At 42.4% G+C, this 15,598-nt stretch overlaps 1 protein-coding gene across 3 annotated transcripts in view; it reads left to right on the plus strand.

Moving 5' to 3' along the window:
- The window catches only part of KPNA6 (karyopherin subunit alpha 6), a 58,661-nt gene that overhangs the window by 12,529 nt on the left and 30,534 nt on the right, over window positions 1–15,598 (plus strand). Inside the window, exon 1 of one of the 3 annotated variants that reach the window (XM_032877055.1) lies at window positions 15,212–15,310. The exons of 1 other annotated variant lie outside the window; for it this stretch is intronic. In XM_032877055.1, coding sequence (XP_032732946.1) covers window positions 15,292–15,310 — 19 coding nt within the window. In that variant the 5' untranslated portion in view covers window positions 15,212–15,291. Of the gene's footprint in view, window positions 1–15,211; window positions 15,311–15,598 lie in introns of those variants that run through there. One more of the 3 variants, XM_032877057.1, reaches the window with a different exon arrangement.

The raw sequence follows: 15,598 nt of genomic DNA on the forward strand, positions 1-15,598 counted from the left end.
CAAGAGGGAATACAAGCAGGGGAAGTGGGAGATGGAGAAGCGGGATTCCCGGTGAGCAGGGAGTCTGATGCAGCAATGGATCCCAGGATTCTGGGATCCTGACCTGAGCCAAAGGCAGATGCTTAATGACTGAGCCACCCAGGCTCCCCAACCTTCAGAAATATTAATCATCTAGTTGGGTGCCTTGTTAGCTCAGTTGGTTAATGGTCTTGCACACTTGTTCTTTCTCTGTCTCTAGTATGCTCTCTCTCTAATAGAAAAATAAAATCTTGAAAGAGAAAGGAAGGAAGGGAGGAAGGAAGGAAAGAATGAACAAGCAAATGAACGAACAAAGGAATATTAACCATCTAGCCTTCAAAGGCCACTGTAGAGCTTACACTCAGGACAGATAGTTCTCACTCCCACCTTCTGAACTCATTGAACACTTAGATTTATGGCTTTTATATTTTCTATCAACATATAATGTATTATTAGCCTCAGGGGTACAGGTCTGTGAATCGTCAGGCTTACACACTTCGCAGCACTCACCATAGCACATACCCTCCCCACTTACGGCTTTTTTATTCTTGATGCTATGAGAGTAAAGTAAGTTGTGAAACTTCCTAAAGGCAGAAACCTTTACACAGTACCTGGCACACACATTTTTTAAAATGAGTAATAAATCACTTGTCTATTTGAGTTAATTTGGAGATGATTATTTGGAATATATAATTTTTTAAAAAGATTTTATTTATTTATTTGACAGACAGAGATCACAGGTGGGCAGAGAGGCAGGCAGAGAGAGGAAGTGAAGCAGGCTCCCTGCTGAGCAGAGAGCCCGATGCGGGGCTCGATCCCAGAACCCTGGGATCATGACCTGAGCCGAAGGCAGAGGCTTTAACCCACTGAGCCACCCAGGCGCCCCTGGAATATATAATTTTTTTAAGATTTTGTTTATTTTAAATTCATTTAATTAACATAATGTATTATTGATTTCAGAGGTAGAGTTCAGTGATTCATCAGTGTGATAAGATTTTATTTATTTGGGGGTGCCTGGGTGGCTCAGTCGGTTAAGCGGGCAGGGTCCTGGTCCGCATCGGGCTCTCTGCTCAGCGGGGAGCCTGTTTCCCTCTTTCTCTCTTTCTCTTTCTGCCTCTCTGCCTACTTGTGATCTCTGTCAATAAATAAAATTTTTAAAAAAAGATTTTATTTATTTGACACAGAGCACAAGCAGAGGGAACAGCATGGGGAGAGGGAAAAGCAGGCTCCCTGCTGAGCAGGGAGCCCAGTTTGGGGGCTGGAACCCAATGTGGGGCTCCATCCCAGGACCCTGGGATCATGACCCAAGCCAAAGGCAGATGCTTAACCAACTGAGCCACCCAGGCACCACAAGATACTATTTTTAAGTAATCTGTGCATCCAATATGGGGCTCGAACTTACAACCTCAAGATCAAGAGTTGCACACTTTACTGACTGTACCAGCCAAGTGCTCCTATTTTTTTCTTGATTTCCTTGAACACTGTGAGTGCTTAGAAGATATTCAGTGAATATTTGGGGGCTGGCTTAAATGGAAGTTGAGTTCTTTGATTACTCTACTTTAATTCATCTTAGTTCCTTGTAGCACCTAGTGGCAGTGGCAATAAATTGTCCTGAAGAAGGTGAGAGCTGCCAGATTCTGTACAGTCTACAAAGGATAGTTGAAAATTTTCTTCTGGAGAAGCTGAAACTATAGCTATCCTAGTCCTGTCCCGTGTTTCTCACTACCCCTTATTTCCCACCCCTGGGTCTGACCATTACACTTAAATATAGACTCAAGGGCCAAAAGGACTAGTAAATCTACAGAATTAGGATTAGAGAGCTAGTCTTTGGGGCTGTCAACATCTGATTGATTCAATACCTCAGTGTGCCATACTTAACTTAGACCTTGAGCTTTGAATACATAGTTGTGTATGCAGATATTTTGTCACATGGTCTTTTAGCCAAACCACCTAGTTATAGATATAGCTTTGTTTCCTAGAGTGATCATTGCTCAGCCCAGTCCTGTGAGAATCTGCCAGATTAGGAGTAGCCTTAATATGGCCCCATTGTGGACAGACCCAGTTGTCCCATAGAAGAGCCTCTCCCATTGTCTTGATGACTAGCATTTCTGACAGGCTGGCAGATAGCACCCTGAGAGCCTCATGCTGTCATACCTGTTTATATACTGTTTTGTTTGCAGTATTTCCTGGTCATGAAGCTAGGGGAGAAATTCCAGAAGTTTGAAAAGCTATTATTACCAAACCTAATCCAAAAGTACTTTTGTTTATATTCTCATTTATCTTCATAACTCTGAGGTATGAGACAGGGCAAGGGTAGGAAAATCAAGATACAGATAAGTGACACCCACGGTTGTGCATTTATTGAATAGCAAGACCAAAAATCAGGTTGTCTAGCCTTCTAGTTCCTTTCACCAGGACCACACTGTTCTAGCATGCCTTTTTGTGGTCCATCTAGCACAACTGCCTTCTCTCAGCCTAGTTGTTTCTTTCTAATACAAACCCTTGAAGATACTCTGTCCATTTACATAATGTTGAACTTTTAAAAAAGATTTATTTTATTTTTTAAGGTTGAGAGAGCAGGGGGAGGGGCAGAGGGAGAATACTGGACTCCCAACTGAGCATGGTGCCTCAGCGGTGGGCTCTATCTCACTACCTGAGGTTATGACCTGAGTTGAAATCAAGAGTCAGATGTTTAACTGAGCCAACCGGGCACCCCCATAATGCTGAACTTTTTAGAAACCATTTTCAAGCCCTACACCAGAGTTCAGTGACATTTATGTCAGCTCATGGTATTTCCCGCATCTTGATATCATCAGTGTAGCTGCCGCCACCACCTGCCAGTGACTCCCTTCTACACACAAACGCATGCATGCACATGGAGTGGGGCACTTGTCAAACAAGGAGGATTAGCTCAAATGCTTGTTTTTGTTTTTCCTTTGAAATGGCAGACAGCCTTCAAATGACTGCCTAACCTCAGTCCCTTCGTTTTTCTACTTCTGTTGCTATCAGTGTTATTGTCATCTAATATTTGTATTCCCCATTCCTGGCAAGAACTGGGTCATACCTCATTGAGGGATGAATCAGGCAATGGTTAGGGTAGTAGAAGGAACATTGTTGACCCTCTTTCCAGAAAATAAGAAGGCTATGTGGCTAGTATGCTGTTAAGTAAGGTATATGTAATGGAGAGAGCATTGGTTTTTAGAAATACTTGGATTAGACCCATTTAATTGACTGGGTCCTTCTGCAAGTTATGCCTTGGTCTCTATACCTCTAAAATGGGGTTCTTTTTTTCTTTTTTAAGATTTTATTTATTTGAGAGAGAGAATATGAGCGAGAGAGCAGAAGCAGGAGGAGCAGCAGAGGCAGAGGGAGAACCAGGTTCCCCACTGAGCAGGGTGCCCAGTGTGGGGCTCAGATCCCAGGACCCCGGGATCATGACCTGAGCCGACTGCAGTCGCTTAATGGATTGAGCCACCCTGGTGCTCCTAAAATGGGGGTTCTATATGAGTTATGCCTTAAAAGCTAAGCAAATCATTACTTAATTATTACCATTCAAATTTGAATTTTCCTTGGGAATATCCGTTCACAGAGGTTAGACACTGACTTTGGGATATTTCAAAGATCTTTCAAAAGGGGTATTTCAGGGCTTTTACTCTGGATTTAGATAAAACCTTTCGACCATGGCTAGAGACTTTGGAAAGCATTCTGGACTAAACTCAAGACTGTTTCACATCTAGCAGTAAGGACACAGATGTGTGATTTTTCTTGGCAGGAGCATCATGATCCTTGCCTTCTTTGGAGCCTGACAGAGGTCTCCTAGAAAGACACAGAACTAAGAAACTTGCACTAAGCCAGAACTAAGAAACTTGACATAGGAGAGGCACTTGCTGTATACTGCAGCAGTTTTTTGGTTTATAGACTGGTTTAATCAGAAAAACTGTTACTTTGAAGGCATCACAATTAAAAATAAATTCATTAAGAAAGGACTTCTGGGGATCACTGGTTTGTTTTGTTTTGTTTTCCTCATGTGCTAGGTATTATATATAATGCCTAAAAAGAATAGGTATCCATTTACAAAAGAATGAAGTTGGACATTCCCACCCCACCCCCGCTCGACCTTACACTATATACAAAATTAACTCAGTGGATCAAAGACAAATATGAAAGGCTAAAACTATAAAACTCAAGAAAACAGAGTAGATCTTCATCACCTTGGATTAGACAGTAGTTTCTTAGATACGACAAATCAGCACAAGCAACCAAAAAGGAAAAATATAAAATGGACATAGTCAAAATTTAAAACTTGCGGGGTGCCTGGGTGGCTCAGTGGGTTAAGCCTCTGCCTTCGACTCAGCTCATGATCTCAGGGTCCTGGGATCGAGCCCTGCATCAGGTTCTCTACTCCGCAGGAAGCCTGCTTTCCCTCCCACCTCCAACTGCCTCTTTACCTACTTGTGATCTCTGTCAAATAAATAAATAAAATCTTTTAAAAAATTTTTTAAACTTCTGTGCTTCAAAAGGCACCATCATAGGGATGCCTGGGTGGCTCAGTTGGCTGGGTGTCTAACTCTTGATTTTGGCTCAGGTCATGATCTAGGGGTCTTGGGAGTGAGCTCCAAGCTCAGTGAGGAGTCTGCTTGATATTCTCTCTCTCAACTAAATAACTCTTTTATTAAAAAAGAAAAGGCACTGTCATGGATAATGAAAATTATGTAAGTGTTCACTCATTGCATTGTTGGCTACCAGACAGCTAACATGACAAAATGCAACTCAATTTTTTTTTTCAGCTTTCATTTATTTGAGAGAGCACACATGCGGGAGCAAGCACAAGTGTTTGGGAGGGAGAGATGGAGGGAGAGGCAGGACACCCCCCCCAACACATACACTGAGCAGGGAGCCTGGTATGGGGCTCGATCCCTGGACCCTAGGTCAACCTGAGCCAAAGGCAGATGCTTAACCAGCTGAGCCACCCAATTGCCCCAAAATGCAACTCAATTTTAATAATTGATTCTTAGCCTGCTATCTATATATATACATTTTTCCCTGTTTTCTTTTTTAAGATTTTATTTGTTTATTTGAGATTGAGAGAGTGTGAGCAGAAGGGGGCTGAGGAGCAGAGGGACAGGGACAAGCAGATCACACTGAGCATGGAGCCCAATGTGGGGCTCCATCTCATGACCCTGAGATCATGACCTGAGCCAGAATCAAGAGGCAGATCCTCAACCAGCGGAGCCATTTAGTTGCCTGTTATCTTTCCCTGTCTTCTATACAAATTGGTATATTCCTATTCCAGATTTTTGGTTTTGTATTTTTATTTTGTTGAATTTGTTGTTAACCGCTTTGGATCCTTTGGGAAACTGAAGTTTAAAATGTTGGATGGAACATTTGAGAGCACGTGTGTGATGTGCAGTGTGCCACTGATTCTTGCTCTCAGATTTAATGGTATAGAAGTGAGAGGAATGAGTTGTAAATTAAAACTGTCATTGCAGGTTGTCAGTAGGAACCAATTTGGGTAACAAATCAGAGATAAAGTGGCCACTAATTAAAATGACAAGGACAGATTTTAATCGATAATATACTATTATAACAGGGAAAAGTGTGCACTGAATTCAACTTCGATTTCTGTAGGGTTAAGTGGGCATTTTAAAGGGAGGATAGAAGAATGGGGGGACAGAGAACGGGACTCAGAAGAGTCAGGGAAGTAAAAAATTACAAAATGTGAGAAAGGGGGATTAGTCCATCTGAAACCCACCTGGGTTTGCTTACTGGTGCTTATTGACTTTAGGCTCCTACCCTGCCACAGAGCCTGGGAAATGGGGTCCTATTTTCATGTATTGGTGGAACAAACTGTAAATTACTTTTGCAGTCTTGAGATTTTCTCAAACGGAACTATGTTACTGTTTTGTTCAAAGATGTAATAGGCTTTCGTTGAGGCCTAGTTGAGAAAAGGCTCAGAGGAAGCTGGATAGACTTTGGTTAAGGAGAGACTGGCACAGATAGAAATCAGTTTATCAATCTGTTAAAATTTGGGGAGGAGGAAGTTCATGGCTGACTCTAAGGCCAAGTGTATGGTAATGGCATTAACTGAACAAGGGAAGAAACTGGCAGGAGGCAGTAGTAACAGTAGATATTTGGTACTTGACATAGAAGTGGAGATTGGGGGCACCTGGATGGCTCAGTGGGTTAAAGCCTCTGCCTTCAGCTCAGGTCATGATTGCAGGGTCCTAGGATTGAGCCCTGCATCGGGCTCTGCCCAGCGGGGAACCTGCTTCCCCCTCTCTCTCTGCCTGCCTCTCTGCCTACTTGTGATCTCTGTCTGTCAAATAAATAAACAAAATCTTAAAAAAAAAAAAAAAAGGTGGAGGTTGAAGAAAGGTAGATTGTCCGCACTGATAGTGAGAGATGGGCACTGAAGAGAACACAGTATGAAACCTGAGGAGTGGTAGGAAAGGTAGAAGTGGGAGAAGGTGGCGCTGTCAGAATCATGGGTAGAGTTTCAAGAAGGCAAAGGTGATCATCAGTGATGAATTAGTAAGTCTAATAGAATCAAGGCAGACAAGGTCACTGGATTTAGTAGTCTAAAACGTATTCTTCTGAAGCACCTGTGTGTCCTGATTTACAGCTTGTTTTTATTCAGTTTTCATACCAATTCTGGAAGAAACCTATGGTTTCAGGTTTCTAGGAAGAAACCCTTCTAAAATCTGCCTTTGGAAGTTGTGCTCCACTCCAGTCACAGGAAGATTTCTTTATTGTACACTTTTTTTTTTTTTTTTTTTTTTAGATTTTTATTTATTTGGCAGGCAGAGAGGCAGGCAGAGAGACGTGGAAGCAGGCTCCCTGCCGAGCAGGGAGCCCGATGTGGGGCCCTGGGATCAGGACCAGAGCTGAAGGCAGAGGCTTTAACCCACTGAGCCACCCAGGCACCCCTGCTGTACACTTCTTCCGTGACTTACACTTCCTGGGAAATGTGTATTATGCAGCTCTTACAGCTAGGCCTTGTGTCTGAGGCAGTGTAGGTGAGGAGGTGTTCAGTAAATATTGAATAAATACTTGAACAGTGATTCATTAACAAATACTTGTATATCTATGATACTGTAGATGCTGGAGATATAAAAAAGGTCTGCCTTTGCAGAACTTAAAACATCCTGTGGAAGAGAATAGACACAGACTGTAAAATAGTGTAATGAAGGAAGTAAAACAGGTGTTCTGACAAAAATAGAGTAGTTTACTTTGGGTTAAGGTAATGAGGAAAGGACCTAGCGATTCTAAGAGCTAGGGAAGAGCACTGTGGAGAGAGAAAACAGGAACCAGAAACAGCCTCCAAATAGTGATGGGGCCATTGTGACAGGGGCATATGATGATGAAGATACAGAGTTGAATGAGATGAGATGAATATATAGGCAGGACCTTGAATTTGGAAGAGGTTTTTATTCTACATGGGAGTAGTGGTGTCTCTGGTTTTATTGTGTAATGGATGGGGGGTATAGGGGAAGAGAGGAAGAGGTAGGCTGTTTTAGTAGCCAGGTGAGATAGTAGTGACTTGAATGGTGTGGGGATCAGGAATTAAGACATGTAAATACAATCAAGATATATTCGGAGATAAAATTGAGATAGGTTTTGGCAGTAGATTAGATGAAAGTGGAGAGAGAGGGAATCAGGGATGGCTTTTTACTTAGGTTTTGACTTGACTAACTTGTAAATGTTGTTGGTGTTGCTTTTGAGGGGGGAAGAATTAGAGTTAGTTTTGGATATCCCAGATAAGGATTTTGATAGGTAGTTGAATATATGGATCTGGAGCTCAAGGGAGAAGGCTTGGCTTAGGACATAAATTTGGAAGTTATCACAGGAATGGATGAAATCACCTTGTAAGAGAATGTAGAAACCAGTATGTAGGGGTGCCTGGGTGGCTGAGTCAGTTAAGCGGCTGCCTTCAGCTCAGGTCATGAACCCAGGATGCTAGAATCGAGTCCTGCATCAGGCTTCCTGCTCTGCCAAGAGCCTGTTTCCCCCTCTCCCTCTGCCTGCCGCTCTACTTGTGCTATCTCTCTGCCAAATAAATAAATAAAATCTTAAAAAGAAAAAAAGATAGAAACCAGTATGTAGATGTAGGGAGGAGGAGCCATTAAGAGGACTGAGAAAACTGGATGAGGTTGAGAGTGGTGCCAACACAGCAGTGTTTCTGAGAGAAGAGGGATTAGTAATTACTACTGAGAGTTTAAGAAGGAGACAAATTCCTCTCCATTAGATATGGCAACAGGGAGGTTGTTGGTAACCTTGATAAAAGCAGTTTTCTGTGGAACAGAAAAAATAGAAGTCAATTTGAAGAGGTAGAAGAGTGAACAGAGCACCCAGAGATTCAACAATAGTGGTAGTGCCTATTTTTTAAAAGTTGGTCATTTTATCATGCGTTATATCTTACACATAAAATATGTAAAATTCAAGAAACGTGTCACAAGAAAATTAAAGTGAATGGAGACTTAGGGTATGTAGATGACTTTCAAGAGAGACTGCCATCATTATCAAATGTATTATCATTTGGACAGCCTACCATTATATGCCTCTTGATGTGGTAAGTATGAAACACACAGCATCGCCTTAACGTATTATTGCCAGAAACATATCATGAACCCAGGAGGCCTGGGTGGCTCAGTCGGTTAAGTGTCTGTCTTTGGTTCAGGTCATGATCCCAGAATCCAGGGATTGAGCCCCGTGTCAGGCTCCCTGCTCAGGGGGGAGCCTGCTTCTCCTCTCCCTCTGTCTGCCCCACCCCGATGCTTCCTTGCACAGATCTTTCTTTCTCAAATAAAATCTTTTTTTTTTTTTTTTTTTTTTTTTTTTTTAATATTGTGTGGGACGCCTGGGTGGCTCAGTTGGTTAAGCAGCTGCCTTCGGCTCAGGTCATGATCCCAGCGTCGTGGGATCGAGTCCCACATCGGGCTCCTTGCTCGTCAGGGAGCCTGCTTCTCCCTCTGCCTCTGCCTGCCATTCTGTCTGCCTGTGCTCGCTCTCTCTCCCTCTCTCTCTCTCTGACAAATAAATAAATAAATTAATTTAAAAAATATATTGTGAACCTGAATCTCTAGCCTCTAGCCTCAAGACCTAACTTCGGTTTTATAGGAAATACAAGAGATAAGCATGTAAATTAATGACAAAAAATGAGATGCAGGGCATTCATTAAGACAACTGACCTAGTCTCTTCAGAAAGTCAGTATCACGAGTAAAGGGATGGGGCCCCTAGGGATTTTATAGATTAAAAATGACCAGAAGTTGGGAAAATGATGTAATTTTTAAAGTTTTTTTTTTTTTTTAAAGACTTTATTTATTTATTTGACAGAGATCACATGTAGGCAGAGAGGCAGGCAGAGAGGAAGGGAAGCAGGCTGATGCTGGGCTTGATCCCAGGACCCTGGGATCATGACCTGAGCCGAAGGCAGAGGCTTTAACCCACTGAGCCACCCAGGCGCCCCATAAAGTTTTTAATTGTTTGAAGCTATATACCTAAAATATATATAGGTGAGTGTCAGGAATTTGCTTAAGTGATTCAGGATCTGGTAGTTGATGGAAACATAGATGAATGGCTACTAGTTGATTATTGACTCTGAATGATTGCATTGAGATTATTCTGTCTGCTTTTGTATATAATTGAAATTTTCCACAATAAAATGTTAAAAGACGAATACAGTGGGTGAACCTCGACTAGATTCTGGCTTGGGTTGGGGAAAACAACCCAACTAACTATGACAACCATTTTGAAAGAAGAAAATTTGAGTATGGACAAGATAATAGGTGTTTCATTAGTTTTCTTAAGTTTGAAATTGTGCTTAGGTAAGAAGGCCCTTATTAGGAGGCACATACTAAAGTAATAAGGTAAAGTGCAAGGTATAACGTTTACAACTTTAAAATGTTCAGTTAATGGGCGCCTGGGTGGCCTAGTGGGGTAAAGCCTCTGCCTTCGGCTCAGGTCATGATCCCAGGGTCCTGGGATCGAGCCCTCATCGGGCTCTCTGCTCAGCGGGAAGCCTGCTTCCTCCTCTCTCTCTGCCTGCTTTGCTGCCTACTTGTGATCTCTGTCTGTCAAATAAATAAATAAAATATTTTTTTAAAAAGTTCAGTTAAAATATAAATATAAAATATAATACATATATTTACATATATTTTAACATATTTTAAATATATATTTACATATTTCTATATGTAATATAAAGTATATATACATATATATTTAAAATATCATCCATACATCTGATGGAGTAAAACAAATATGGCATTGTTAAAACTTGTTGAATCTTGGAGCACCTGGGTGGCTCAATTGGTTAAGTGTCTGACTCTTGATTTCAGTCCAGGTCTTGATCTCAGGGTCATGAGTTAATAAGCCCCATGTTTTCTTTTTTTTCTTTCTTTTGATTGTACAGTTTATAGATGTTTGTTATGCTATTTCAGTTTTTCAGTGTTTAAATAATTCATGGGGCACCTGGGTGGTTCAGTCAGTTAAGCATTGGACTCTTGATTTTGGCTCAGGTCATGATCTCAGGGTCATGAGATTGAGCCCCACATGGGACTCTGTGCAGAATGTGGAGTCTGTTTAAGATAATCTCTCTCGGGGCGCCTGGGTGGCTCAGTGGGTTAAGGCCTCTGCCTTCGGCTCAGGTCATAATCCCAGGGTCCTGGGATTGAGCCCCGCATGGGGCTTTCTGCTCAGCGGGGAGCCTGCTTCCTCCTCTCTGCCTGCTTGTGATCTCTGTCAAATAAATAAACAAAATCTTTAAAAAAAAAAATAATAATCTCTCTCTCCCTCTCCCCCACTGATTGCAAATGCTCTCTTGCTGTCTCTAAAAATAAATATTTTTTTTTTAAAGATTTTATTTATTTATTTGACAGAGAGAGATCACAAGTAGGCAGAGAGGCGGGCAGAGAGAGAGGAGGAAGCAGGCTTCCTGCTGAGCAGAGAGCCCGATGTGGGGCTCGATCCCAGGACCGTGGGATCATGACCTGAGCTGAAGGCAGAGGCTTCAACCCACTGAGCCACCCAGGCGCCCCTAAAAATAAATATTTTTTAAATAATTCTTAATAAAAAAGACACAAAGTTTTTTTGCTCTCCATGACATGAGAACAGAGAAATGGGGCAGTACTTGGATAGGGTGGTGAATGAAAAAATATACTCACAAGTGACTGATTCTTAGGATAAAGAATTTCAGGTGGTAGGGGCGCCTGGCTGGCTTAGTCTGTGGAGCATGTGATGCTTGATCTCAGACTTGTGATTTGAGCTCCATGTTGGGTGTAGAAGCTTTTGCTGAGCAGAGAGTCTGATGCGGGGCTCAATCCCAGGACCCTGAGATCATGACCTGAGCCGAAGGCGAGACTCTACCCACTGAGCCGCCCAGGCGCCCCAAAAATAAATCTTAAAAAAAAAAATTCAGGTGGTGAGATTGCTGGAACTATTCCTATGGTGCTAATTTTAGCTAGCAAAGTTGTAAATCAATACCAAAACTTTGCCATCAACTTCCTGTGCATTCATAGTAATTATCTACTAGGTAGACCAGCAAGGAGACAGGCAAAATTTAAACCAGTCTATGTTGTGTTTGATAAGAAATTGAACCCAGGTAAGTTTTGGAAGAACATTTTTGAAAATGTTCAGATTTACCTCTGTCACTTGTGTTGTGTGTTGTCTTCCCACTCTTCCAATCCCATCATGGCTGGCTCTATCTGTTGCGGAAGAATTTTGATTTAGTTAATTTCTGGTTGTTCACACAGCATCAGATGTACTTTAGGTTTGTGTTTGGTTGGATTTATAGTCTAGGGAGAGAAGTCACTGCAGAGAAAAACCTATACTATGAGGGGCACCTGGGTGGCTCAGTGGGTTAAGCCTCTGCCTTTGGCTCAGGTCATGATCCCGGGGTCCTGGGATAGAGCCCCGCATTGGGCTCTCTGCTTGGTGGGGAGCCTGCTTCCCCCTCTCTCTCTGCCTGCCTCTCTGCCTGCTTGTGATCTCTCTCTGTCAAATAAATAAAAATCTTAAAAAAAAAAAAAAAGGAAAAGAAAAACCTATACTATGAAAATGAGTTCCTAAAAATCGAATATAGTGGGTAGAGGTGGAACTCTTAGGCAGATATCATGGCAAAGTTTTCACTTGCTCCCTTTCATATACACTAATTAGAGAATTGATTGCCAGTAATTCTCAAGGTAGAATGACTGTGAATACATGGGGTGCCTGGGTGGCTCAATGGGTTAAGCCTCTGCCTTCGGCTCAGGTCATGATCCCAGGGTCCTGGGATCGAGTTCCGTATCACGCTCTCTGCTCAGCGGAGATCCTGCTTCCCCCTCTCTCTCTGCCTGCCTCTCTGCCTACTTGTGATCTCTGTGTGTCAAATAAATAAATAAAATCAATAAAATTTAAAAAAAAAAGACAATGCATAGATCAGTCTAGACAGTACCTAGTTCAAGGGCAGGAGCCAAATTGAACAGAATTATGTGTGTTGGGGGGATGGAAAGAAGTAATTCTCAGAAATTACTGAAAGTGGAGGCCTTTAGAGCTTTAGATCCCAGCCCCAGCTTCACAGTTTAATAGCTGAATGATCTTGTGTAAGTCATAACACTTCTGAACCTGGTTCTTTAGCTGTTAATTGCTGTTTAGGTCATGTCCAAGGGCTTAAAACACCTGATTTCACCACAGCCTCTGTCGAATCTTGTTTGGCTGGCACAGTGTTGTAAAAACTGAGTATGAGTGCAATCCCTGATGTAATATTATGACCTGCTAAAAAATCGTTCACCTCTTTACCTTTTAAGGCATTTGAGTTTGTGTTTAACCGAAATTCTGGGATGTGACCACATTGGTTTCTTTATCAGTGATGGAATAGCTTCCAACCCAGAATTCTGATGGATTTGCTGTTACCAATAGCTTTCCTTTTCAGGAAATGAGAAGAGCCTGGAGTTTGGGACCAAATAGGTCAGGGTTGATATTAGCTTCCTGACTTGTTCACTTACCCTCTGAGTCTATTTTTGGTTTTTTTTTTAAAGATTTTATTTATTTTATTTGACAGGTAGAGATTACAAGTAGGCAGAGAGAGAGAGGAGGAAGCAGGCTCTCTGCTGAGCAGAGAGCCCGATGCGGGGCTCTATTCCAGGACCCTGGGATCATGACCTGAGCCGAAGGCAGAGGCTTTAACCCACTTAGCCACCCAGGCGCCCCGAGTCTCATTTTTCTCATCTGTTGAATGGATTCTCAGGATTGTTGTGAAGATTTGAGATAAACCGACAAAGATTGGCACATTAGCAAATGTTACTAGCCTGCCAAGGCTTATGGGCTGTCTATCCTGGTACCCTCTTACCCTTTCTTTTCAGTTAATAGGCATATGGCCATAGAGCTTTAACCCAGGAATCTTAATGCTGATACATATTTGCTAGAGAATTCCTAGTGAAAGGTATGAGAGGCCAATTGAAAAAAAAAATTTTTTTTCAACCTGGGAGGAATCGGGTTTCTTACTTTCTTGAAGGAAGAGGCCTTAAATTGAGGAGTAACCATTCCTCTTTTATCTCTCTTCCCAGTGCCATTAAGAAACCTTTAATGCACCATTGAGTTGTAAAGCTTCTTACTGTAGCATATGCCAAATAGTCAGTCTGTGTGATTTAAAGCCTTAGCTTATTCTCAGTACCTGGGCAGCTATAGTAACATTTCTTTAGAAAGCCTCCCTCTGCTGAGGAGCGCCCCCTCAGCACCAGGACAAGGGAAATCTTTTGAAAAGACTGACTGCTTCATAGCATTCCAGGTCCCAGCTCCTTTGAAGTTTGTCAGGTCATTGCCTAGAAAATAATGCTAGTTCCTTTATCTCCTAAATATAGCTCCTTTGGGTTCTTCCAGGCAGATGCCTTGAATCAAGTGATTGCTTGGTAGCTTTTTGAAGTACAGACCATGAACATAAGGCTTTGATTTGGAAAGCCCTAGAGCCAGCAGGTGTACAGGATGTGAGCTTGAAGGTGTAGTAGTGTCAGTCCCATCCCACACACAGGACAGCTGGCTATGCGTAGTACGCCTTTTTCTGAGAACATGTGCAAAATTTTAAAGTTTTATGAGTCTCAAAATTTTAAACATGAGTGTTTAAATGGAGTACTGCAGTAACCTTGCTACTCAGTGTGTGACTTGAGACTCAGGTTCTTTATCAGTTAGAGCTTACATTAATTTGCGAGGGCTGCCATAAAAAGTACCACAGCCTGTCTGGTTTAAACAACAGGAATTTATATTCTCCCAGTTCTAGAGGCTAGAATTCCAAGATCAGTCATGAGGGTTGGCTTTTTCTCAGTCCTTTCTCTCTCTGGTTTATCAGTGGCTGGCTTCATGTTTACATGGTATTCTCCCTCTGTGTGCCATCTGTATCTTAATCTTCTCCTTTTTATAAGGATACTAGTCATAGTGGGTTAGGGCCTTACCCCAGTATCCTCATCTCTTTAGAGACCCTGTCTCCATATAGTCATATTTGGAGAGACTAGGCACCACGCCTTCAACATAGAAGTTGGAAGCAGGGCAGAATTCAGGTCTTAACAGGGTCCTTGCCTATCTTGTATTATTATTACCGGTCCCTTGGTTCTAAAAGTTTACAGAGTGCATGGTAACATTAGCCATTTATTTCCTAGAAATGTATGTATAACTTCAGAGACGTATTCACTTTGAGAGAGTTCCTTAAGAAAACCCAAAGGCTGTCTCAGACAGTCAGATGCTAGAAAAGGTCTATTTGTATCATGGATTTCTTTCTTTCTTTGTTTGTTTCTTTTTTTTTTTTTAAGATTTTTGAAAATGTATTCTAGCTAGAGAGGGAGCATAAGCTAGTGGGGGGAGGGGGCAGAGGTAGAGGAAGAAGCAGGCTCTTCACTAAGCAGGGAGCCCAACTTGGGACTTGATCCCAGGACCCCAGGATCATGAACTGAGCCAAAGGCAAATGCTTAACCAACTGAGGCACCCAGGCATCTCGTATCATGGATTTCTTGATCCAGCCCCAGCAAGCAGAGTAGTGCATGATGGAAAAAGCCCCTCTGCCTGCTGGTCCCTAAATGAGAGTCCAGCATTCCTTTGGTTGCTGATTCCAGATGTGCTTCTGCAGTTGCTCCTTCTTCCAGTGTAACCTCCCCTGCCTGGCTTCTCCAGTGAAGTCATAAGCAAATATTTGTGATAGTTTCTTGTCACCATGGTGACTAAAGAAGCACATGCTGCTTCTCCTTCCAGCCTTGCTGTCAGCTCTGCCCAAAGGAGGGGACAGTCCTCTGGGAGAGCCCAGACTCAGAGTCATGAAAAACCATGTGTCAGGTAATGGGGGACAGCAATCCATAGCGCTGCCTTTAGGAATTTGCCCTTGCCTCTTAGTCTCCAGGCACAGGAGTAATCAGGAACCCCAAGGGAGGCCACTTCAATCCCCTGGAATTTTTTTTTAAATAGTAAATTCACTTAGGGACACCTGGGTGGCTCAGTTGGTTAGGCATCTGTCTTTGGCTCAGGTCATGACCCAGAGTCCTGGGATCATGTCTTGCATCGATCGGGCTTCTCGCTCAGCAGGGAGCCTCCTCCCTCTGCCTGCTGTTCCCCCTACTTGTGCTC

The sequence above is a fragment of the Lontra canadensis genome, unplaced genomic scaffold (assembly GCF_010015895.1).
Source record: "Lontra canadensis isolate GAN:19392208 unplaced genomic scaffold, GSC_riverotter_1.0 scaffold60, whole genome shotgun sequence".
Lineage (NCBI taxonomy): Eukaryota > Metazoa > Chordata > Mammalia > Carnivora > Mustelidae > Lontra > Lontra canadensis.